Source organism: Bufo bufo, chromosome 4 (assembly GCF_905171765.1).
Source record: "Bufo bufo chromosome 4, aBufBuf1.1, whole genome shotgun sequence".
Taxonomy (NCBI): Eukaryota; Metazoa; Chordata; class Amphibia; order Anura; family Bufonidae; genus Bufo; species Bufo bufo.
Window position 1 is genome coordinate 320,506,089 of NC_053392.1, and position 25,526 is coordinate 320,531,614.

A 25,526-nucleotide genomic window follows, 5' to 3' on the forward strand; every position below is an offset into this window, starting at 1 on the left:
CTGCTACTGTCTCTACTAGTGATGAGCGAAGCGAGCATTGGATCCTAGATTTGAAGCCGCTTCGCACAAAACTTTGGATTAATGCTGCACAGCTAGATGCATTTCTCTCACAAGCAGGGGCATCTTTCTTCTGTGGAACCTGTCAGCAGTATACTGCCGTGACATCCTTTCCCTTATTTCCCACTATGTTTGTATTCAGCTCCGGAGTTAACGCTCTTGTGAATTCAGAAGCAGCGTAGTAGCAGCTCTTTTATCAGGCTCAGGCAGGGTTGTCAACCATCCAGAAATTTCTGCACAGTCCATAAAAATAGACAACTTTTTTCCTGTGTGTGTGAAAATAAATAGATGTGTCTGTGATTTTTTTTTTTAGGCTGGTGGTAGTTGACTAGACTATTTTGGTGGTAATTATAAATCAATTTACATCTCACAGTAAATGCTGAAAATGAGTACATTGAGCTGTAGAGATGGATTACCTATAACCTTTATTATTAATTATGGTTTTCCAATTTGTCCGTAAAAAATGTTGGCTGTCCATGATTTTGGGATCAGTTGTCCAGAATAAAGAAAAATTCTGGTTGGCAACCCTGGGCTCAGGAACTCAGCTAGCTCTGACACGCTCCCATTTCCAGGGTCTTTTATGTCTCTCTTACCAGGGACAGATCTTGCCTGACAACAGGCAGTGGACTATAAATTAGGTAGAAGTGAGACCCCTAGCGGCCATGAATTTACAGCTTTTCATCATGTGTACACAGGCATATTTTTTAAATGAAGTGATTTAGAAATCAGCCTTTTACATCATTCTCTATTGAATGAAATTGTGTGAAAGTACAGTGACTCTTTAATTTTGCATTTATGAAGCAAATGAAAAGAAAAATCAGTGCAAAGGTGTCAATAGCCTTTAAAGGGACACTGACAGGCCTCCTGAGCATATTTAGCTCTTTATATGCCCTCCTAGGTCTTGTAATAAGTTTCCCATTCATATAAGTATTATCCCTGTGCGCATTGTAAACTGTGAAAAATAATCTTTATAATCACCTGTCAATCAACTGTCCTTTCTGCCCAAGGGGCGTTCTTTGCGCCGCATTTGTGCCCAGCCGCGCCCCAACTGCCGGATCCTTAGAGACGCCCATCTCATTAGAATTCACTTCGCTGGGCGGTATTTTCCTGTCCCCGGCATTCGGAGATCCCGCGCATGCCCAATACGAAGTTACGGTCATCGGCCTCAATAGCATTATCTGCGCATGCGCCCGGCTCCCTCGCTCGCCTGGGATCACATCGCGCCTGCGTCCCCTATGTTTCTATGAGGCCGCTTTAGCCTCTCCATTCTGCGCCTGCGTAACTGCGCCTGCCGTAACTTTGTATTGGGCATGCGCGGGATCTCCGAATGTTGGGGACCGAAAAATACCGCCCAGCGAAGTGAATTCTAATGAGATGAGCGTGTCTAAGGATCCGGCAGTTGGGGCGCGGCTGGGCACAAATGCGGCGCAAAGAACGCCCCTTGGGCAGAAAGGACAGTTGATTGACAGGTGATTATAAAGATAATTTTTCACAGTTTACAATGCGCACAGGGATAATACTAATATGAATGGGAAACTTATTACAAGACCTAGGAGGGCATATAAAGAGCTAAATATGCTCAGGAGGCCTGTCAGTGTCCCTTTAACCTCTAGGTAATGTCGCAAGAGAACGCAACCCCAGAAATGATTACTTTGTCTCTCTAGCTAGCATTCACTTGTAGGATAAATGACCAGGTATTTCAGCTCTCTGACTGATAAATGCATTGAGGACCTCTTGTTACCTTTTAGATACAAGGCTAAATAAATACAGTATGCTTCTTTTAGTCACTTGACAATCTGGAAAGTCTGCCAAACTCCCAAAACAGACCAAAACTGAATTTTAGTCAGTAATTATCACTTATGTTAATATACATGGAGGCATGAAGATATACTGTATGTGAGTGGAAATGCTCTTTACAAAATTACTTACTTTAAGCAGAGCTGGCTAAAGAGCATTTTAGCCATCAAGGGTTCTTTTCCTGGCTCTTTCATACTGTGCAGGAATAAGACCACTGCTGATGTGAGAGGACCAGGATTAGGGAGACTGATGACTATCGGATCCTGTATGGAAAGGAAAAATTATTGTTGTCAGATTATCAACGAATATCTTGGTGTTCGTTGAATGCCTGATTATAGCATAGATAGAGAGGTTTTATTCATTATGCAATTAATCTCGTAAGTGACCTGAGGTTGGTCCTTTCACGGTAATTGCTATGGTTCTCCTGAATAGTCAAAGCCCCACACCATCCCCTTGGCCTTGACTGACCAAGTCAGCTGGTATTCCACAAACTCTGGCTCATGCTGTTTGCAGTCCCGTGCCAAATACAATGACAACATAAATTAGTGAAGCTTTTAATCAAAGTTAAGGTGGTGGCACTGGTCAGTTGGGAGAGCCAGAGTTCGGGACCGCCCTCAGGGCACCTTCCCGCTCATTTACAAAAAGCAGCCTAAAACGTACCCTACGCAGCGATATTAACGGTTTAATAGCTATACAATAGCTGACAGACTTCCTAAGGCCCCTTTCACACAGGCGTGTTTTCCGCGCAGGTGCAATGCGTGAGGTGAACGCATTGCACCCGCACTGAATCCGGACCCATTCATTTCTATAGGGCTGTGCACATGAGCGGTGATTTTCACTCATCACTTGTGCGTTGCGTGAAAAATCGCAGCATGCTCTATATTGTGCGTTTTCCACGCAACGCAAGCCCCATAGAAGTGAATAGGGCTGCGTGAAAACCGCAAGCAAGCGCGGATGCGGTGCGATTTTCACGCATTGGTTGCTAGGTGATGATCGGGATGGGGACCCGATCTTTATTATTTTCCCTTATAACATGGTTATAAGGGAAAATAATAGCATTCTTTAATAGAGAATGCTTAGTAGAAGGTCAATTGAGGGTTGAAAAAATATAAATAAATTAACTCACCTCCTCCTCTTGATCGAGTAGTTTCCGATCTCTTCTTTCTTCTTTAATCATGAGCTGCCGGCTAAAGGACCTGTGGTGACGTCACATCACATGGTACAATCACATGGTCCATCACAGTGGTGATGGACCATGTGATTAGACCATGTGATGAGCTCAGTGACATCACCACAGGTCCTTTGACAGGTCCTGAAGAAAGAACAGGAGAACGGCAGCTACGCGTTCAATTGGAGGTGAGTTAATAAAAAAAAAATAATAATTAACCCTCAATTGACCTTGTACTAAGCATTCTGTATTAAAGAATGCTATTATTTTCCCTTATAACCATGTTATAAGGGAAAATAATTACATCTACACAACACTGAACCCAAACCTGAACTTCAGTGAAGAAGTTCGGGTCTGGGTACCACATTCAGTTTTTTATCACACGCGTGCAAAATGCATTGCACCCGCGCGATAAAAACTGAACAACAGAAGGCAATCGCAGTCAAAACTGACTGCAATTGCGTACCTACTCGCGCGGGTTTGCCGCAATGCACCCGGGACGCATCCGGACACGCTCGTCTGCAAGGGGCCTAAAAGGGTGAAATTTTACATGAAGAAATTATACTTTTAGGGTATGTTCACTTAACAGACATCTGGATTTGCAGCCATAAAATTTACAGCAGTAAAGTGGATACGGTTTTAACAAATAACATTGGATTTGCAGTAGGGCAGTTTTTTGGGCAGATTTTGACAGCAGATTTCACACCATATAAATGCAGAAGGCTGAAGTCCAAGCTTAATCCGCAGCAAAATCAAAATCTTAGTCTAAATTTGGTAACTAGTAAAAATTTCAGGAGCACAGCGTTAATATTAAAAACTTTAACCCTTTAATGTTAATGTCCAACCTTGAACACCAACTTGACTTTTGGATTTAAATTGCAAAGTTCTGTGCAAATAAATTTTCTAATATATCACTAATAGTGGGGATTTGTTTTTGTGACAGAGCTTATAATGACTTAGACACAGAGGTAACTTATAAAATTCAAATTAAATGGGTTGTACAGGTTTACAAAAAGAGGTCTGTTTTTATCTCCAACCCCTGAGAAGGGAAGGAAAAAAGAAAGGAAGGGAAAATAATAAAATAGGGAAGGAGTGGAAAAGAAGAGATAGGGGAAGGCAAGGGATCGCAACAAAGGAGGTGGAGCAGGAATCAGGTACTGATAATAGGCACAGAGTTTATACAGACAATAACAGCTTGAAAACTGTAATCAATTAGTGTGTGAGCAGGACAGAAAATTTGGGTTGCCAATATTTTATGAAAATGTCAGACTTCTCATGATGGTCAGAGATCAGCTCTTTCATTCTCATTATCTAGCGAAGTTCCATGGCCCAATAACATAGAGAGGGAGGCATTTTAGATTTCCAATGTCTGGGAATCAACATCCTGGCCACAATTAAAAAGTGTTGCAGCATACGTTTTCTTTTCACCAGGGCTACAGACCCAAGTATAAGACAGAGCAAGGTCACCTGAGGTGTGTTAGGAATTGTTTTCCCTGTGAATATGGTACAGATAGTCAAAACCCTGTCCCAGAACTTTTGGATGATGGCGCAGCACCCACCAAAAATTTAGCATGGAGCCAATCTCTGCTTCACAGCGCCAACACAGTTCTGAAACTGTAGGAAAAATTCAATGGAGAGTAGTTGGGCAGTAGCCTAAGCAGCTAAAGAGATGCCACTGGAAAACTTACACATCTTGAGAACATTCCCTTCAGTAAGGTGAGCGGAAGATCCGATTCCCATTTACTAAAGAAGGGAACCTTTTCTGCATTGCTAAAACTCTAGAGAAACCTATACAGGTGAAACTCGAAAAATTAGAATATCATGTAAAAGTTATTTATTTAAGTAATGCAACTTAAAAGGAATTGCATTAATGCAGCTTAAAATTTGAATTTTGTGAAAAGGTTCAATATTCTAGGCTCAAAGTGTCACACTCTAGTCAGCTAATTAATCCATACCCCCTGAGCAAAGGGGACCTTAAAATTGTGACTTTGGGGTTTTCATAAGCTGTAAGCCATAATCATCCAAATGATAAGAAATAAAGGGTTGAAATATCTCGCTTTGCATGTAATGAGTCTATCTCAAATATTAGTTTCACCTTTTAAAGTTGCATTACTGAAATAAATGAATAAATGAACTTTGCACGATATTCAAATTTTTCGAGATATATATATATATATACCTTCCTTGACCACCTTATCAAACTTTGTTAACTCTAGGGGGTGCATGTTTCTGAAGGCATTAGTGATTGAGGATTTCAGCTATGCATATTCAAACCTTAGATTCCTACCTGTTGTGCATTGCAAACTGATAGACCCTAGATTAGAAAATCGATTGTCCACCAAAACGGACTGGAAACGATGATGGGTGACATAATGCCATGATAAGAAAACAACAACACGTAGACCTGGCAGGAAAGCTAGGTTTCCTATCAGTGGAGTCATAAGTCCCGGTCTAGTGGATAATTTGTGGATAAATTAAAAGTTTCATGGGGGAGAGTTCTTGTTCTAAATTAACCCAGAACTTTTGCAACCCACAATGAGACCAGTATAATAACCTACGGCAGTGATGACTAACCTCCGGCACTCCAGCTGTGGTAAAACTACAATTCACAAGATGCACATTTGCTTGGCTATTTTCAGAACTCCATAGAAATGAATGGAGCATGCTGGGAGTCGTAGTTTCACCAAAGCTGGAGTGCCGGGAGGTTAGCCATCACAGATCTAGGAAATATTGCCGCTGTGTGATACAGCTTAAGGATAGGGGAGCCCAAATGCCCAGGTAATTAATGCCAATGAAAGGTGAAGTTGTTTCGAACTGACTGAGCTTAAGTGGGAGGAAGAGGTATGTTCAATACTTCCGTTTTAAACCCTTCAAGACCAGGCCTTTTTTCATTTTTACGTTTTTGATTTCTCCTCCTAATGTTCCAAAAGCCATAACTTTTTTATTTTTCCGTTAACATAGCTATATGAGGGCTTATTTTTTACGGGACAAGATGCATGTTTTAATGCCACCATTTAATTTACCATGTCTTGTATTAGAAAAAAGGAAAACAATTATTTGTGTGGCAAAATTAAAAAAAAATAAAAATAAAAAATTTATTCCACCAAGGTTTTTGGGGTTTTCACATCACGGCGTTCACTATGCACTAAAAATGACCCGACGTTCTTATTCTGCGGCTCAACACGAATGCGGCGATATCAAACTTGAACAGTTTTTTTTTTTGTTTTACTACTTTTCTTTGCATCGCTATATTCTGACAGCCTTAACTTTTTATATTGCGGTCTACAGAGCTTTATAAGAGGTTGTTTTTTTTTGCGTAACGAACTGTAGTTTTCATTGATGCCATTTTTGTAGTATATACAACGTTTTGATCACCGCTATTCAATTTTTTTGGGGGATAAAATGACAAAAAAAATGCCAAATCGTGTGTTTTTCATTTTTTTTCCTGTTACTGCGTTCACCGCACAAGAATTTTTAAAAAAGATTTTAATAGTTCAGACATTTTCAGACGCGGCGACACCCAATGTTTATTTTTTTATTGTTTATGTATTTTTATATATGTAAAATTGGGAAGGGGGGGTGATTCAAACTTTTAATATATTGATTTTTTTTTTTTTTACAACAATTAGCCCCCATAAGGTCCTCATACATGCGATCTTTTGATCCCCTCTCCTATTCACCATAATAGAGATCTATTAGGGTGAATAGGATTTTTACACTCTCCATTCTGTGCTATGCCTCATGCATAGCTCAGTATGGAGAAAGCCATGACAGGTCTGGATCACTTCAGCAGCGTCCAGGCTGCCATAGCAACTGATCAGAGCCCCACGATTTCACTGCGGGGGCTCCGATCGGAAGGAAGATGGAGCCGCATCACTTCACAGGTGCCCTGATCAGCCTTGATTGCGGCACCTGAGTTGTCAAATGGCAGGGGCGGCGCGATCGCCACTTCCTGTCCGTGCGGCCGGATGCTGGCTGTATCATACAGCCGGCAGATTGCATGTATGGAGCTCACTGCAGAGGCCCGCTCCATACATCACCTGGCACACAATGACATACCTGAGGCTTATTTTAAAGTTACTAAGGTATCCAAACAGGTCAAATTCATGGAGAATAGATGAGAATAGATGCAGGGTGACAATATATATAGAAAAAAAGATCATCTGCAAATTGCGCAAGTTTGGGATTTTGCATAGCACTACAGCCACATGTTTCATTAGCAAGATGCATAGTAATGGAGACAGGGGGCATCCTTGCAGTGTTCCATTACTAATAACAAAGGGGGAAGCTAGGGCTCCGGTGGTACGTACATAAGCCGTCGAAAGTGTACAAAGGGCAAACACCTTTTCTAAAAGCCAAGAGCCTAGGCAGAATTGTTTCAAAGCGGCTACTCTATCAAATGCTTTTTTAGCATCGACTGATTTAAGACACATTGGCGCTCTGTAGCATTGCAAATGAGATATGAGCATGATGGTATTGATAGTATTATCTATCGCTTCCATCCCAGGTATGAAGCCCACTTGGTCTCTGTTTATAATGTCCAGACATACCCTACTGAAAGGATTAGCCAACAGTTTAGAATAGGCTTAATATCAAAGCTAATAGCATCTTTATTAGGTATGGCTAAGCCTAGTTTCACATATGCATTAAGAAATCCAGAAGGCAGACATCAACCAACTGCCATGATAACAGATGAATTGGGGAACAGTGATGTAACGGTGGATGAGTCAATCAAGGGCTCTAGCACCGGACTGAAATCCCCTCCTAGAAATATTATTCCCTCCACAGAAGAGTCCACCTAAGCCAGTATAAAAGATTTGCCTATATCTCTATTTCCTCCGTGTAGCCTGTGGTGCAAAGGGGAGGTATGGGGGAAGCTCACAGTATGTGACCACCATGAAGGCCCTCCGTTCAAGGTGCGGTTACAAAAGGGCTTTTGTGAGCAGGTCCTCAAGGATGTACTGGCTTTAGTGGCTACATAAGCAGGGTACGATCCCCAAAAACAACACCTCTGACATGTAAAGTGTAGGTCAAATGACAGGTGTTCTTTAAGTACTGAGGCATATATCACTTAAAGAGTAACTAAACTTGTATATTAGCTTTTAATATGTTGTCCCTAACCCCCTAAAAAATATTTTTCGAATATACTTTATTTATTCGTTTTCTATTTTAACCGTACTTTTTCACCCCTAAAGCGCACCATTCACTGAGCTGTCAGCGGTGTACGGAGTACTCATTTTATGAATGGGGCCGCAGCAGAGCAGGGAGTAGGGCAGGAGCGCTCATTGCTGCTCCTGCTCCCTGGACTATTACTAACTGCTGGCATAGCACATTGGTACCCTGTACCCATGTATTATGCCAGGATTAGCTGAGCGGGCTCCTGCTTCTGCCTGCTCCGCTAAGCTAAGAGAACTGCATGTCATCTTTTAGCTTAGCGGAGAAGGCAGAAGCAGGAGCCGGCTCAGCTCAGCTAATCCTGGCATAATACATGGGTACAGGGTACCAATGTGCTATGCCAGCAGTTAGTAATAGTCCAGGGAGCACAGGCAAAAGCAGCAATGAGCGCTCCTGTCCATACTCCCTGCGCTGCTGAGGCCCCATTCATAAAATAAGTACTCCGTACACCGCTGACAGCTCAGCGCTGCAGGGGGAACTGAGTTTTAGCGCACCAGTGAATGGTGCGCTTTAGGGGTGAAAAAGTATGGTAAAAATAGAAAACTAATAAATAAAGTATATTAGAAAAAGATTTTTTAGGGGGTTAGGGACAACATATTAAAAGTTAGTATAAAACTTTATTTATTGTTTAATGTACACAAAGAGACAAGTTACCAATCCCATGTACATCCTAAAGGTTGTTAACTCTGTGGGATGACTATATCTTTAACTGTGTGCATAGTCCAGCAGGTGTCTCAGGCTGGATTTTTAACATTAGCTTGGTTCCCTCACAACGCAGGGCTCCTCTGTCTTCGGATAGAGAAGCGGGGATGTAGAAGAGGTATGGGGCTGTGGGGATGTACTGGTCTACTGTTCTCCAGCTGTCACACACATCAAAGGGGAGGGATGTGAAGCAGCTCAATGCAGAGAGCACTTTACAGTGCAATAAACACTCCAAAGTTCTCTAGTAATTCCATTTTTATGGACATATCCCTGTATTCCTAATGAATTGTTAGAATAAGGTAACAGCAGCAAGAAAATTTAAATAATTACCATGTTTTCTTCATTAAGATAAATCTTCAATTTTGCATCCCTTTCCTTCATTCCAGACAGTGCTTCTGTTAACATGTGTGTATGGGCAAGATTCTGAAAACAATAAATAAATAAATAATATATATCATTTCTCAGATGTTCAAAATGCAATTCTATTAAAAATGTTCACATTTTAAAGGGACCACATATCTTTACTCTGCTATCAGGTACATAACCAAACTTTAAAGGGGTTGTCCACCTTTTAGTAAGTGATGGCCTATCCTCAGGAAAGGCCATCACAAGCTGATCCAGTGGGGGTCCAACACCTCACACCCCAGCTAATCAGCCGTTAAACAATACCTCCAGTTCTAGAAACAGGCAGCGCCATGTACTTTGTAGTGGACTGAGCTCATCACTACAGTGCTGCTTCCACTGGCGCGGAAAAGCTCTGGAATGACTAGCTCAGTCCACTACAAAATACACTGAGACGTCCGCTTCCAGTGCTGAGGCTACTGCTATCGAGCAGCCAGTGATGGCCTATCTTGAGGAAAGCCCATCACCTAATAAAAGGAGGACAACTCCTTTAAAAGGCAGACTTTAACACTGTTCCCTGTTGATAAATTGCACATGAATGGAGAAGAAAAAAAATCATAAGAAAAGTTCTGAATTGTAGTTTAAAAATAGAAATAACTGGATAAAAGCCAACCACATGCATAAACTTGGATTTGTATCTGTTATGAATAACCATCAGTTGACATAAAAAGGTTTCCTATTTGATGATAACCATGTTTGCTAAATGATGACAGTATGTAAAAACAGTGATCTAAATGTTCAGACACCAAAAGCAAAATTACAAATTTTTTGATAAAGAGAGAAATAATTTGGTCATCTTGCAAAACGCTATTTGCAATTTCCTAGTAGGGTACCCCATGGGTCAGTATTGGCGTGATGACTGTCATTATTGGGGTACCACAGGGGTCAGTATTGGAGGGGTCACTAGTGGGGTACTACAGTGATCAGTATTGAGTCCTATTCTTTTCAATGTACCGTTAATTATTAATGATCTTCTTATAGAGTGGTTGTACAGTAAAATATCTATTTTTGCTGACAATACAAAAACTGTGTAAAGTAATTAACACCAAAGAGGACAGTATACTGCTACAGAGGGATCTGGATAGATTGGAGGCTTGGGCAGGTAAGTGGCAGATGAGGTTTAAAACTGACATACAGTCATGTGAAAAAATTAGGACACCCTTTGAAAGCATGTGGTTTTTTGTAACATTTTTAATAAATGGTTATTTCATCTCCGTTTCAACAATACAGAGAGATTAAAGTAATCCGACTAAACAAAGAAAACTGAAGAAAAGTCTTTTCAAGATCTTCTGTAAATGTCATTCTACAAAAATGCCTATTCTAACTGAGGAAAAAGATAGGACACCCTTGCCCCTAATAGCGAGTGTTACCTCCTTTGGCTGAAATAACTGCAGTGAGACGGTTCTTGTAGCCATCTACCAGTCTTCGACATCGGTCTGAGGAAATTTTACCCCACTCCTCAATGCAGAACTTTTTCAGCTGTGAGATGTTTGAGGGGTTTCTTGCACGTACAGCCCTTTTCAAGTCACCCCACAGCATCTCAATGGGATTCAAATCTGGACTTTGACTTGGCCATTCCAGGACTCTCCATTTCTTCTTTTTCAGCCAATCTTTGGTTGATTTACTAGTATGTTTTGGGTCATTGTCATGTTGCATGGTCCAGTTCCGCTTCAGCTTTAATTTTCTAACTGATGGTCTCACATGTTCTTCAAGCACCTTCTGATACACAGTAGAATTCATCGTGGATTCTATGATGGTGAGCTGACCAGGTCCTGCTGCAGCAAAGCAGCCCCAAACCATGACACTTCCACCTCCATGCTTCACAGTTGGTATGAGGTTCTTTTCTTGGAATGCTGTGTTTGGTTTACGCCAAACATGTCCTCTGCTGTTGTGTCAAAATAATTCAATTTTGGACTCATCTGTCCAAAGAACATTATTCCAGAAGTCCTGGTCTTTGTCAACTTTATCGCTGGCAAATGTCAGTCTGGCCTCGATGTTTCTCTTGGAAAGCAAAGGTTTCCTCCTTGCACACCTCCCATGCAAGTTAAACTTGTACAGTCTCTTTCTGATTGTAGAGGCATGTACTTCTACATCAACAGTAGCCAGAGCCTGCTGTAGTTCTCGAGATGACACTTTAGGGTTTTTGGATACCTCTTTTAGCATCTTGCGGTCTGCTCTTGGGGTGAACTTGCTGGGGCGACCAGTCCTGGGCATGTTGGCAGTTGTTTTGAAAGCCCTCCACTTGTAGACTATCTTCCGGACAGTGGAATGGCTGATTTCAAAATCTTTTGAGATCTTTTTAAATCCCTTCCCAGACTCATAGGCTGCTACAATCTTTTTTCTGAAGTCCTCTGACAGCTCTTTTGCTCTCACCATGGTGCTCACTCTCACTTCAACAGTCAGGAGCACACCAAACTAAATGTCTGAGGTTTAAATAGGGCAAGCCTCATTCAACATGCAGAGTAACGATCTACTAATTATGTGCACCTGGTGTGATATACCTGTGTGAGATCTGAGCCAATTTAAGAGGGAATACATGTGAGGGTGTCCTATCTTTTTCCTCAGTTAGAATAGGCATTTTTGTAGAATGACATTTACAGAAGATCTTGAAAAGACTTTTCTTCAGTTTTCTTTGTTTAGTTGGATTACTTTAATCTCTCTGTATTGTTGAAACGGAGATGAAATAACCATTTATTAAAAATGTTACAAAAAACCACATGCTTTCAAAGGGTGTCCTAATTTTTTCACATGACTGTATGTAAAGTTATGCACATGGGAAGGAATAATGCAAGTCACCCGTACATACTAAATGGTAAAACACTCGGTAACAATGACATGGAAAAGGATCTAGGAGTTTTAGTGAACAGTCAAACAGTCAAACTAAGCTGCAAAAAACAGTGTCAGGCAGCTGCTGCCAAGGCCAATAAGATAATGGGTTGCATCAAAAGGGCATAGATGCCCGTGATAAGAACATAGTCCTACCACTTTACAAATCCCTAGTCAGACCACACATGGAGTACTGTGTACAGTTCTGGGCTCCTGTAAACAAGGCAGACATAGCAGAGCTGGAGAGGGTCCAGAGGAGGGCAACTAAAGTAATAACTGCAATGGGGCAACTACAGTACCCTGAAAGATTATCAAAATTAGGGTTATTCACTTTAGAAAAAAGACGACTGAGGGGAGATCTAATTACTATGTATAAATATATCAGGGGTCAGTACAGAGATCTATCCCATCATCTATTTATCCCCAGGACTGTGACTGTGACGAGGGGACATCCTCTGCGTTTGGAGGAAAGAAGGTTTGTACACAAACATAGAAAAGGGTTCTTTACGGTAAGAGCAGTGAGACTATGGAACTCTCTGCCTGAGGAGGTGGTGATGGTGAGTACAATAAAGGAATTCAAGAGGGGCCTGGATGTATTTCTGGAGCGTAATAATATTACAGGGTATAGCTACTAGAGAGGGGTCGTTGATCCAGGGAGATATTCTGATTGCCTCATTTGAGTCGGGAAGGAATTTTTTATTCCACTAAAGTGGGGAAAATTGGCTTCTACCTCACAGTTTTTTTTTTGCCTTCCTCTGGATCAACTTGCAGGATGACAGGCCGAACTAGATGGACAGATGTCAGTCAGTCTTACAAACTATTGGGGTCATTTATCAAACTGGTGTAAAAGTAGAACTGGCTGGTTGCCCATGGCAACCAATCAGATTCCACCTTTCATTTTCCAATTTAGTTGTCAAAAATGAAAAGTGGAATCTGGTTGCTATGGGCAACTAAGCCAGTTCTACTTTACACCAGTTTGATAAATGACCCCAGATGTTACCATGCCATCCTCTAAGCATTGAGAACTAAATAGCTATGGAACATTAACAGGATGTCCACTTTTGGACAAGACGGTATAATGGAAATCTTGTCACAATGAAAATGTATAGTTTTGTTTTCTGGCTTGAGTAGAGGGTACTATAGGTGTCTTATACAGTGATTCTTAAATATATGTATCCTATTTTGGGGCTCTTGTAACCGTGGTAGCAATGCTTTAATTTCCGTGTTTGCCATCCATTAGATAGAAGCTTAATACATTCTTAAACAAAATGTTCCCCAACATTAAATGATGGGACAGAACAGGGCTTTGTTCACGTCTGTGTGTTCAGCATCTATTCTGGGAATGCTCCTATTGTCAACCACATTTGTTGCTTTTAATAGACCCAAGGTATGTCAAAAGTGCAGTAGAGTACAAGATTCAACACAAATGTGGCCCCCCGTAATACACTGTACTGCATTAATAGGTTTTTTTCTATCACCATAGGAGTCAATAGGCAAGGTACGCAAATGTAAGGCTTACAGCTGGCCATATATTTTAGTACACACTAAAAGATTTTTGGGGCATATCGGCCAAACATAGTGCAAAAAGGAGATGTGAACACAGGCTAGACACACAGGACCAGATTTATCATTAACTAAAGTCAAAATAATAGAGTGAAAAAGTCGCAAATTTTTGCGCAATAGCTAAAACTGCACAAAAATTTGCGGCTTTTATTGGTTCTGCGCTATGCTCGCCAGTTTTCTGAAAGTGGGCGTGTTTTCTTATGTAAATGAATCTCTAGACAGATTTACTATTGGGACTATTTAAAAAGTCGCAAAAAATTTCACTCGTGAGGACCATGCTTATCTTATGCAACTTTTTTATAAAGACATGCAACTTTTGTAAAGCTGCTTACTGAAGGATAAACTGCTACCGTCAAACCACATTTATCACAGTATTAAAGGACCATTAATAAATCTGACTTTAGCCAAAAGTGACTTTGGACATATGTAAAAGTGGAGTAAGATGTAAGTGTAATGATAAATCTGGCCCAAAGGCTAGTGGCTATTTTAATTTTTTATTTTTTTTGCTTAGGCCCTGTTCACAATGGCCCTGATTTATCATGCCTTCGCTCCAGAATTCTGGCTTCAAAACGTTGTATGTTTGCATTTTTACACCACTCACTCCAGTTTGTAATGTGGGTGGAAAAGTACCGTAGGTACAGTCAACTACGTTAATGAGTTTCACTCCAGCTTTATCATGGAGACTTTTTTTTAAAAGTCACAATCTCACTCCAGTAGGAGGGTGTAGTAGGAAAACTGGAGTAGTTTTTCTAGACAAAAGTGTTAGGTCTAAGGATAAGACACATTTATCAAGTAACATGAGACATTTGATAAATGTGGCATAAGGTAAGCCAACAGAGACTAAAGGAAAACTGACTTAAAATATTCCCCTCATGATAAATTCCCCCCAATAAGTTTAGACGCTTTAGCTTTCGTACTATGAATACTCCAAGGCCAGTATGTCATATTAGCCTTTTCGCTATACTGCATATGTCATGTATATTCATACATTAAAAAATATAGCATAGTATCCTTATATAAAAAATGAATGATGTGACATTAAATGGCTACAAACCTTTCAATATACTCACATTATGGATTCTACTTTGTTCCACTGCTGCTTACTTTCTCCTGTACATGATAATCTGACACTAGGGTCAGTTACGTTTTAGTATTTTCCAATGGTGGCTTACCTACAGTCAGGTCCATAAATATTTGGACATCGACACAATTCTAACATTTTTGGCTCCATACATCACCATAATGGATTTGAAATGAAAAACAAAATGTGCTTTAACTGCAGGCTGTCAGGGTATTTACATCCAAATCAGGTGAACGGTGTAGGAATTAAAACAGTTTGCATATGAGCATCCCACTTGTTAAGGAACCAAAAGTAATGGGACAGAATAATAATCATAAATCAAACTTTCATTTTTTAATACTTGGTTGCAAATCCTTTGCAGTCAATTAAAACCTGAAGTCTGGAACGCATAGACATCACCAGACGCTGGGTTTCATCCCAGGTGATGCTCTGCCAGGCCTCTACTGCAACTGTCTTCAGTTCCTGCTTGTTCTTGGGGCATTTTCCCTTCAGTTTTGTCTTCAGCAAGTGAAATGCATGCTCAATCGGATTCAGGTCAGGTGATTGACTTGGCCATTGCATAACATTCCACTTCTTTCCCTTAAAAATCTCTTTGGTTGCTTTTGCAGTATGCTTTGGGTCATTGTCCATCTGCACTGTGAAGCGCCGTCCAATGAGTTCTGAAGCATTTGGCTGAATATGAGCAGATAATATTGCCTGAAACACTTCAGAATTCATCCTGCTGCTTTTGTCAGCAGTCACATCATCAATAAATACAATAGAACCAGTTCCATTGGCAGCCATACATGCCCACGCCATGACACTACCACCACCATGCTTCACTGATGAGGTGGTATGCTTAGGATCACGAGCAGTTCCTTTCCTTCTCCATACTCTTCTCTTTCCATCACTCTGGTACAAGTTGATCTTGGTCTCATCTGTCCATAGGATGTTGTTCCAGAACTGTGAAGGCTTTTTTAGATGTCGTTTGGCAAACTCTAATCTGGCCTTCCTGTTTTTGAGGCTCGCCAATGGTTTACATCTTGTGGTGAACCCTCTGTATTCACTCTGGAGAAGTCTCCTCTTGATTGTTGACTTACACACATACACGTACCTCCTGGAGAGTGTTCATGATCTGGCCAACTGTTGTGAAGGGTGTTTTCTTCACCAGGGAAAGAATTCTTCGGTCATCCACCACAGTTGTTTTCCGTGGTCTTCCGGGCCTTTTGGTGTTGCTGAGCTCACCGGTGCGTTCCTTCTTTTTAAGAATGTTCCAAGCAGTTATTTTGGCTACGCCTAATGTTTTTGCTATCTCTCTGATGGGTTTGTTTTGTTTTTTTCAGCCTAATGATGGCTTGCTTCACTGATAGTGACAGCTCTTTGGATCTCATCTTGAGAGTTGACAGCAACAGATTCCAAATGCAAATAGCACACTTGAAATGAACTCTGGACCTTTTATCTGCTCATTGTAATTGGGATAATGAGGGGATAACACACACCTGGCCATGGAACACCTGAGAAGCCGATTGTCCCATTACTTTTGGTCCCTTAACAAGTGGGAGGCACGTATGCAAACTGTTGTAATTCCTACACCGTTCACCTGATTTACATGTAAATACCCTCAAATTGAAGCTGACAGTCTTCAGTTAAAGGAACTTAAAGCACATCTTGTTTGTTTCATTTCAAATCCATTGTGGTGGTGTAGAGTCAAAAATATTAGAATTGTGTCCATGTCCCAATATTTATGGACCTGACTGTATATATACCTGGAAAAGCCCTCTAACCAGGATCACCATTATTTGCACAAGAACCAGAACGTTAAAAAGCTTTATTTTAGTATATTATCTACCAAATAATCTAATTTCTAGGAACCAGTAAAGATCCTATGCGTTGATTTGAAGGTTTTAGCACAGGGATCAGCAACCTCCAGCACTCCAGCTGTTCTGAAACTACAACGCTCAGAATCCTCTTTTCACTTCTATGGGAGTTATAAAACCAAAAAACAAGCACATGTGCATGCTGGGTGTTGTAGTTTCACAGCAACTGAAGAGCTGAAGGTTGCTGACCACTGTTTTAGCAATAGTTCAAGCACTTACCTGAAGCACAGCATTAAAGAAGCAAGTGTTGCCCAAGTTTGCTATTCCTTTCACAGGGACAGATGTAATATGAAGTGCTGCTTTCTCTCTAATATTTTCACCACTTGGTTCTTGTAAGCAGATGACCTTTGAAGAGGAACCTAGAAGTAAAACACACATTTCTTGAGGACACACAATACAAACTGTAAGACATATATATAAAACTGCAAACCTAAATTTGTGCATATGTTCTATATCATAAATTCTCTACCTTGGATAATCCCTCCTTTTTAGGCCAGGTTCAGGCGGCCGTATTAAAAATCATCTGTGTAGGACACGGACCTAGTGACCACCATAGACAAATGTTTCCAATGGTCTCCAGGTCCATGTCCCATGAGAATGACCAGAATTGTGCTTGCCGAGACTTTCTCTGCGCAGCGCCTGAGCCAGTGTAGAAAAATGGAGGCGTGACTTGTATGGGTCTGTGTGCTGTCCGTTGCGAACATGGATGGAAAATACTCCAGTCTGAATTAGGTTTTAAATGTTTCCCTTGATAATAAGCTGATCAAAGTGTATCCCACAGGGACCAGCAGAAATCAGCTTTCGATTTCTGTGCAGCACCATCACAGGGGAAATTAGAGGGAACCTGTCACCATGAAAGTGCAGTGCAATGCGGATGAGCAGACTGATATATAGTTTTATTAGAAAAGGTTGTATGATTAAATCTCTTTCTGAGCTCAGCAGTGTGGGTGGTCTTATCAGTGACTGATACTGTAGCATTCCCTATCCATAAATTTACATAAATACATAGCTGTCAATCAACCACCCATATGACTCATAAGCAGATAAGCAGGGGTAATACATTACAAATTTTATTGTATTTCATTCATAAGGTCTAGCAGGAATAATAAGGGGATGGTACATCATAATATTATAAGTTATTACATGGGGAATGCAAGTAGTTGCTAAAACAGACATGTCAGGAGAGGTTACAGGCAGAGATGAGCGAACTTCTGTTTTAAGTTCGGCGTCTAAAGTTCGGCTTCCGGTTAGCGGAGGATCCCGATATGGATTCCGAATTCCGTTGTGGTCCGTGGTAGCGGAATCAATAATGGTCATTATTGATTCCGCTACCACGGACCACAACGGAATTCGGAATCCATATCGGGATCCTCCGCTAACCGGAAGCCGAACTTAAAACAGAAGTTCGCTCATCTCTGGTTACAGGTCCTTTTTAAAAGGAGTTATCTGGCAATTAATAAAATACAATTCTGAGATTCAGCTGAAGATCATAATCCCCGACAAGTAGGAGAGGAAGATGAGGCAACTCTTTAGCTCAGGGTTGTGAAGTAACTTGTCCTGCTGTGTGATCAGGACAGGTTATGTGAGTACTAATAGGACGGCGGCCCTTTTATTCCCCCTAATGAGTGCTCCCTAGAGAAAATAATAACAGATATTTGGAAATGAATTTATAATAAAGTAATATTTAAGTATTTTTATTATATTAATTCCCAGAGAGATAACGGAATATAACGGAATTCTAGGACGAAATGCAAAACGGAAGCCCTTAAGAGGCATTCCGATTTGCTCCGTCCTAATACATGTCTATGGGGGCACATAACGGTTCAGTTTCTTTCCATTATACATGACGGAAAAAAAAGTCCTGTCAACGCTGTTATACAAGCTGCAGACTGAGTACTTTACATTGTATCCAAGTGTCATATCTTCAATGTTGTCCCATGGAAAGATACAATAAAATATTTACAAAAATGTAAGGGGTATGCTCACTTTTGTCAGATACTGTACCTCCTATTTAAGTTAATAGGAGAAAGCTGTTTGATTTACCTGAATGGGATGGAGGAATTGTAATTTCACTGTTCACTACTGTAATATAGGACAGTGTTCCTCAACTCCAGTCCTCAGGGCCCACTTGCGGTCATGATTTGAGAATATCCCATAAAATGAATACCTGTGGCAAGTCCTGATGCACTAACAATTATATCACCTGCTCAGTACTAAGGAAATCCCAAAACATTACTGCCATTTGGGCCCTGAGGACTAAGGTTGAAGAACACTGATGTAGGAGACGAACTTGTAAACACATCGCCCGTACGGGCACTACATACTCTTCTAATTGCTAAATCAGCAGGTGTGCAGGAAATCTGGCCTCCACTAACATCATACAGATTACTTATCCTTAGGATTGGTCAGCTAAATATTAAAATTAGTAAACAATAAGGGGTTCTCCTTTTTTTTTTTGATCTGGGATTTTTAATTAAAAAAAAATAAAAAAAATTAACTTTATTATAAATAAATTCTATGTCATTCCATTGATATAACAGTCTTCGTTTCATTCACACAGGGTTATTTTATAGCAATAGGTATGACATTTTAATCCTGTTATGACTAAATAACAAACGAGAGGATAAGGTAAAACATATTGTTGGGACCAATGTGTCACGCTTCAGTGTGGGAGGGAAACACCACACTTATAATAGGAGGTAAGGGGGGGGGGGGACATGGAATCAGGCCTGAGAACTAGGGAAGGAAGATGGACACCTCCTAGTGAAAACCCTAACCAAAATCCTGACTGACCCCAAAGATAGGCGAGTTCATACGCAGGAATACCCAGAGTCCTATCCAGCCCTATAGGACCCTGGTACTAATGTCATGGATGAGACTACCTGTTCCTCCAAAGGACGAACAGGAGTCTCCTAGAGGCCTCGAGGCCTAATACAAACCATAGGGAATTGCAACACACAGAACCCAAACAAAATACAAAAGGGAAAGGAAAGACTTAACTACAAAGGAGCAATGGAAGCACCAGGAACTCAGCCGAGATCCAACCGCAATCTATCCAAAAAGGTCCAAACAGAAGCTATAAACCGCACAGCATTGTGGGAGAAGCAACTATAAATAGAGAAGGTTAAATGACCCTAATAGCCAAACTTGGGGAAAGAAGGTGTGGCAAGCACCAGAAACAACACAGACGTGATTTAATCCAAACCACGTGTTGCCAGTCTCACCGATCTCCTGCCACCCGTCACGGGAACGTCCGTGACACAATGGACATGGACCACCATGGATTTTATAAAGAAAAAACATGGAAAACTACTTTAAAACCAAAATAATACTTAAGAATTTATAATTTATTATTGTATTTTTCTAGAGGAAAATGTTAAGAAAAGGTGGAAGAGTGTGCAGGACCGCTTCTTCAAATTTGAAAGAGATGCCCAGAGAAGTGGCTCCTCTCCATCCAAGAACATTGAGTCGCTGCTGTTCCTACAGCCCAGAAGGGGACAAAGGCCGTAAGTATTTTTATTTTATATTGTTATGGTGTTTTGTTTTGTTTTTTATTTTAATATATTGATTACCTATCCTCATGACAGTTCATCATTATCAGATTGTTGGAGGTCTGTCACCTTGCAATCCTGAATTATGTGTTCTCAGCTTACCCTCAACTTTAAGATATTGATTACAATCCATGAGTGTTAATACTCTATTTTATAAGAATATAAAAACAATTTTAACTTTTTTTTTCTTCTATAGATCTTCAGGGAACTATGAAGAAACAATTAATGTGCCTGTGCTCCCTGCAGATCAAGAGGAGCAGCAGCATGAGGGTGGGCAAGCCTCTGTCATCTTTTTCAAGACGCAGGGGACTATTCTGAGAACACTGCTTTGTCTTGGGTGGCCTCTCCACCGTCACTGGGGAAGTATCCATCTACTGCATCAGTAGCAGCACAATCAATATGGGGGCTGCTCCCCCAGCATCCACTCGGGCAAGGCATCAGGATCACACCTCTTCCACCTGGTAGTGCACTCGGAGGACCTCCCAGAGAATGGACAGGATGATGAAAGGTTGAAAATGAGGCCCAGTCCCTTATCCAGAGGGTGGACAGCAATAAATATGATTATTTTTTTTTTGGATATGGGGTTGCAACATCCTGCCATTAGTTGTGCCCCGACAGACGACAAAACTGTGTGTTTTATTCACACGGTGACAACAGTCTTCAACGGTGCTCCCATAATTTCGGAACTGGGTGAAATGATTACCTGGCTGTCTGAAGAGACTACCCCTCCTCCACCACAGCCTGTGTCCACCGCCACACAGCCTGATACAGATAATATTTCTCTCAACCCCCCCCCCCTTATTTGTCCCACTGCTAGTTCACTATTTTATAATTCATTTTATCCTTAAAGCCCTCCCTTTCCCCTAAACCAGCAGTGTGCCAAACATGGTTTCTCAACCACGTACGGACAACAGTTTCACAAACAATTTTTTTTTATTTATTTTAGGTCTGTGTGGTGGTGGATTTCAGTAATTTAGATATACTTTTATTTTTTGAGTTGTAATAATTTAAAAGATGGATTTACAACATATTACACAAAAAATAACAGACAGCATAATTTTTTTTTTAAATATATATTTTATAGCTATATTACATAATAAAATATTAAAACAATAGTATATTATGGAGAGAAGACTCCTTAGATCAGGGTGTCAATTACAAATCTCTTCTTTCTTGAAGACATGAGGGGGATCCATTGGTCCTGGTCAAGCTGCTCACCACTCATGCTGTCAAGTTGCCAGGGCACGGCACCATCAAGAGTCATGTAATAGTCCGGAAAGGTGTCTCACTTGTACAGTGTGGTTGGATGCACACCGTAAACTAAAGTTGACTGGTTGGTCACTGAAATCCATCTGTGACTCAGCAATGTCACAGCTGTCATAGCCCCTGACATAGTTGTGCAATACACAGGCGCTTTAATGACCCAGTGAACTGTAGTGGGATCCAACTGATTTGCACAAGTGAAAACACTCCACTTACACTTACTAGCCATGATCCCGAAGTTGCACTCGATGAAGCGATGTGCCCGGCTCAGCCTCAAGTTGAACACTCTCCGCCAGGCATCCAGTCCCCTCCGTGGGTATGGACACAGCAGGTTTGTCATCAGTGGAAAGGTCGGAAGAGGTCTTGGAGGAGTTAGAGTCTCCAGGATCTAACTGTACCTCCCAAATTGAGATGTCAGTAGCGTCCGAGAGTGCAGTGCAGTGCTTCCATAGGAGCAGACCGACAGCTAAAAACAGTACGTGGCATCAGCTACCGCCATCAGGACCACAGAAAAATACTTCTTATAGTTGAAGTACAGTGATCCTGAATTTGGTGGCTACTGCACACGTACAAGCTTAGGCTACTTTCACACTAGCGTTCAGAGCAGATCCGTCTGATGTTTCATAAGACGGATCCGCTCCTATAATGCAGACGTTTGCATCCGTTCAGAACGGATCCGTCTGCATTATAACTTAGAAAAATTTCTAAGTGTGAAAGTAGCCTGAGCGGATCCGTTCAGACTTTACATTGAAAGTCAATGGGGGCGGATCTGCTTGAAGATTGAGCCATATGGTGTCATCTTCAAGCGGATCCGTCCCCATTGACTTCCATTATAAGTCTGGACGGATGCGCTCGCCTCCGCACGGCCAGGCGGACACCCGAACGCTGCAAGCAGCGTTCAGTTGTCCGCTCACTGAGCGGAGCGGAGGCTGAACGCTGGCAGGCGGATGCATTCTCAGCGGATCCGCCTCCACTGAGAATGCATTAGGGCTGGAGGGCTGCGTTCGGGGCCACTTGTGAGCCCCTTCAAACGGAGCTCACGAGCAGACACCCGAACGCTAGTGTGAAAGTAGCCTTATCGTTGACAGCTCCTATGAAATTTGGAAAGTTGGCTACAGACTGAAAGCCTGCTACTGCCTGCAACCAAGTCTTCTGGGACGGATTGGGCATCAGAATGGGATGCAAATGCTGCCAGATCACGCGGCATGTGCACCTGACAACTCTGGAAATGAAGGAAAATGTGCAAGAAAGAGAAAAAGATAAAATTATTAATTAAATTTTTAGCATACCTATCTTGACCATTTTTACATTAATGTTATTCATTAAAAATGGAAAAGATTGGCACCTTTTTTTCAAATTTAATATGTCATAAACTCACTGCAACAGCCTTTCTGTAGGACTGATGTACCTCCTCATGTTTGTATCCTTCCAGTTTACATCGACTTGTAAGATTTCAACCAAACGGTCGAAAGCCTCTACTGGCAACCTTATAAAATTTATCTGGAAAGCTGTAAAAAAAAAGAAAAGAGATTTTTGTTTAAAAATTACCAGTAAAATCTCTTTCTCGCTCTTCATTGGGGGACACAGGAACCGTGGGTATAGCTATGTCCTCTAGGAGGCGTTGACACTAGATAAAGCTGTTAGCTCCTCCCCTGGCAGCTATACCCCCTCCAGCCTGGAGAGAGAGCTTCAGATTGTGCACAAGCAGAAGGAGAAGCAAGCCAACCAAAGAAAAAACATGGAACACCAACCATGCCAAAGGACCCAACGGGGTTCAAACCAGCAACTGCCAGAACTGTGCTCGAACAACAATACTGGGTGGGTGCTGTGTCCCCCAATGAAGAGCGAGAAAGAGATTTTACTGGTAAGTTATACAAAAATCTCCTTTTCTCGCCCATATTCATTGGGGGACACAGGAGCCGTGGGACGTCCAAAAGCAGTCCACAGGGAGGGAAAAACCACAGACCCATGGAAGCAATCATCCCTGCAGGCATCTAAGAAACTGCCGCCTGCAAGACCATGCGGCCTTAGGCAGCGTCCGCCGATGCAAAGTATGCACCTTGTAAAATTTTGTGAATGTGTGTAAGGAGGGCCAAGTAGCCGCCTTACACAACTGTGCAGCAGAAGCGCGATTCCTCCGAGCCCAAGATGCGCCCACCGCTCTAGTGGAGTGAGCCGTGACACCTAAGAGCGGAACCCTGCCTCGGGCGCGGTATGCTTCAGCGATTGTAGACCGAATTTAGTGTGCGAGGACCCTCTGGAATGACAAAAAGGGGATCCGTACGGCGGAAGGGACCGGAGGCTGCTAAGTAGATCTTCAGAGCTCTGACAATGTCCAAATGGTGTAACTCCTTTCCCTTAGGGCTAAAAAAGGAGATGGGCACAGTGAGGGAAGGACAATATCCTCATTAATATAAAAGTCAGAGATCACCTTCGAAAGAAAAGAAGGGACAGGCCGGCGAACCACCTTGTCACTATGAATAACCAGGAAGGATTCTCTGCAAGACAACGCTGCCAACTCAGACACCCGTCTGATGGAAGTGATAGCGACCAGAAAAACTGCCTTCCAGGACAGGAGTCGGAGAGAAATCTCCCGCAAGGGCTCCAGGGGGGAAGCCTGGAGCGCTGAGAGGACTAAATTCAGATCCCAATGCGGTAAAGGAGGACGGTACAGAGGAACCATATGTGCCACTCCCTGAAAAAAAAAGTCCCAAGGGGGCCAGAGGGAGCTGGAAAAGAATAGAAGCGCCGACACCTGACCCTTCAAAGAACTAAGGGCCAGACCAAGGTCCAACCCTGATTGAAGAAGGACAGGACCGTGGGGAGAGAAAAACAAACTGGTGGAATATTTTGGATTTTACAGAACCCAGGAAGAACCTCCAAGTCCTGTAATAGATCCTGGACGACGCAGGCTTCCTGTCCTGAATCATAGTACGGATGACATCCGCCGAAAATCCTCTGAATGGCAGTTTCAATGGCCACGCCGTCAAACAAAGAGACCTTAAATGCTGATGGAAGACTGGTCCCTGAGAAAGAAGGTCATCTCTGAGTGGCATTGACCGAGGGACGTCTCCTAGAAGGAGAACGAGGTCAGCGTACCATGCGTGATGGGGCCAATCCGGATCGAATAGGATAGTCGGAATGCCCTCCATTCTGATCTTCCGTAAAACCCTGGGTAGGAGGGGGAAGGGGAAAACACGTAAGGAGGGAGAACTCCTGTCAAGGAGACATCAGGGTGTCCATGCCGCATGCTTGCGGATCTCTTGCTCGGGAGAGAAAGGTGGGAATCTGTCGTGTAGATACCGTTAGCACACCCAGGACCAATGGAAGGATTCCCTGGAGAAGGAGGGATGTGGTGGGCGCCACAGCCCACCAGTCGGGACCGGAGTGCCACAAAACGAATACCTCCTGCAAAAGCAGATGAGAGAAAGGTAGTAACGTAGGAGCTACCAAGGCTTGCATGGTGGCTTTGAACCATGAGCCAGAGGAGGAAAAGACAGGAGAGGAATAGGCTAGGACTGAAGCCCATTCCCCATCTGAGACCTGCGCTATACAGAAGTAGCCAAATATTAAGTGGCTGCGCAAAAAAACTCTGCCTGAGGAGGAAGCCAGGCAAGAGGAGTCACACTGTATTGCTAGCCCCATACCGCAGCAGAGGAGGGGGCCACGTGCAGAGGCCACCGAATTCAGTGCTAGAAGAGTCCACCACCTGACGAATGAGCTGTGCAGTAAAAAACGAAGTATGTAGTAGTAACGCAAATACCACTCCCATAGTAGTAGCCAGCGCTTGCCCCGTCAGCGCAAAGTGAGGGGGAGGCCTGAGACTATCCGTAGAAGCCACGTACTATACTGCTCCAGTGAAGTAGAGCTACCGTAAAAACTCTACCTTGAAGGGTGCTGAACAGGAGCAACTGCCAAAGCTAGCGCCAGAGTAGGACCCCTACCTGAGGGGGATGTCCCACTGCAGCAACTACGATTTCGAGCATTAGTGAAAAAGCTGCACCTGTGTGGGGGAACACGCTGTAGTAGCTAAACCAGAGTGCCAGCATAACCACTTCCTCAGAGAAGGAGGAGTGGTGGATAGA

At 42.2% G+C, this 25,526-nt stretch overlaps 1 protein-coding gene across 1 annotated transcript in view; it reads right to left on the minus strand.

The window, feature by feature from the left end:
- Positions 1-25,526, minus strand: part of USP45 (ubiquitin specific peptidase 45) — a 170,451-nt gene that overhangs the window by 106,208 nt on the left and 38,717 nt on the right. Inside the window, exons 6-8 of the mRNA XM_040428797.1 lie at positions 16,847-16,986; positions 9,230-9,322; positions 1,987-2,117 (exon numbers count right to left, since the gene is read on the minus strand). Of these exons, the coding sequence (XP_040284731.1) occupies positions 1,987-2,117; positions 9,230-9,322; positions 16,847-16,986 (364 nt within the window). The remainder of the gene's footprint in view (positions 1-1,986; positions 2,118-9,229; positions 9,323-16,846; positions 16,987-25,526) is intronic.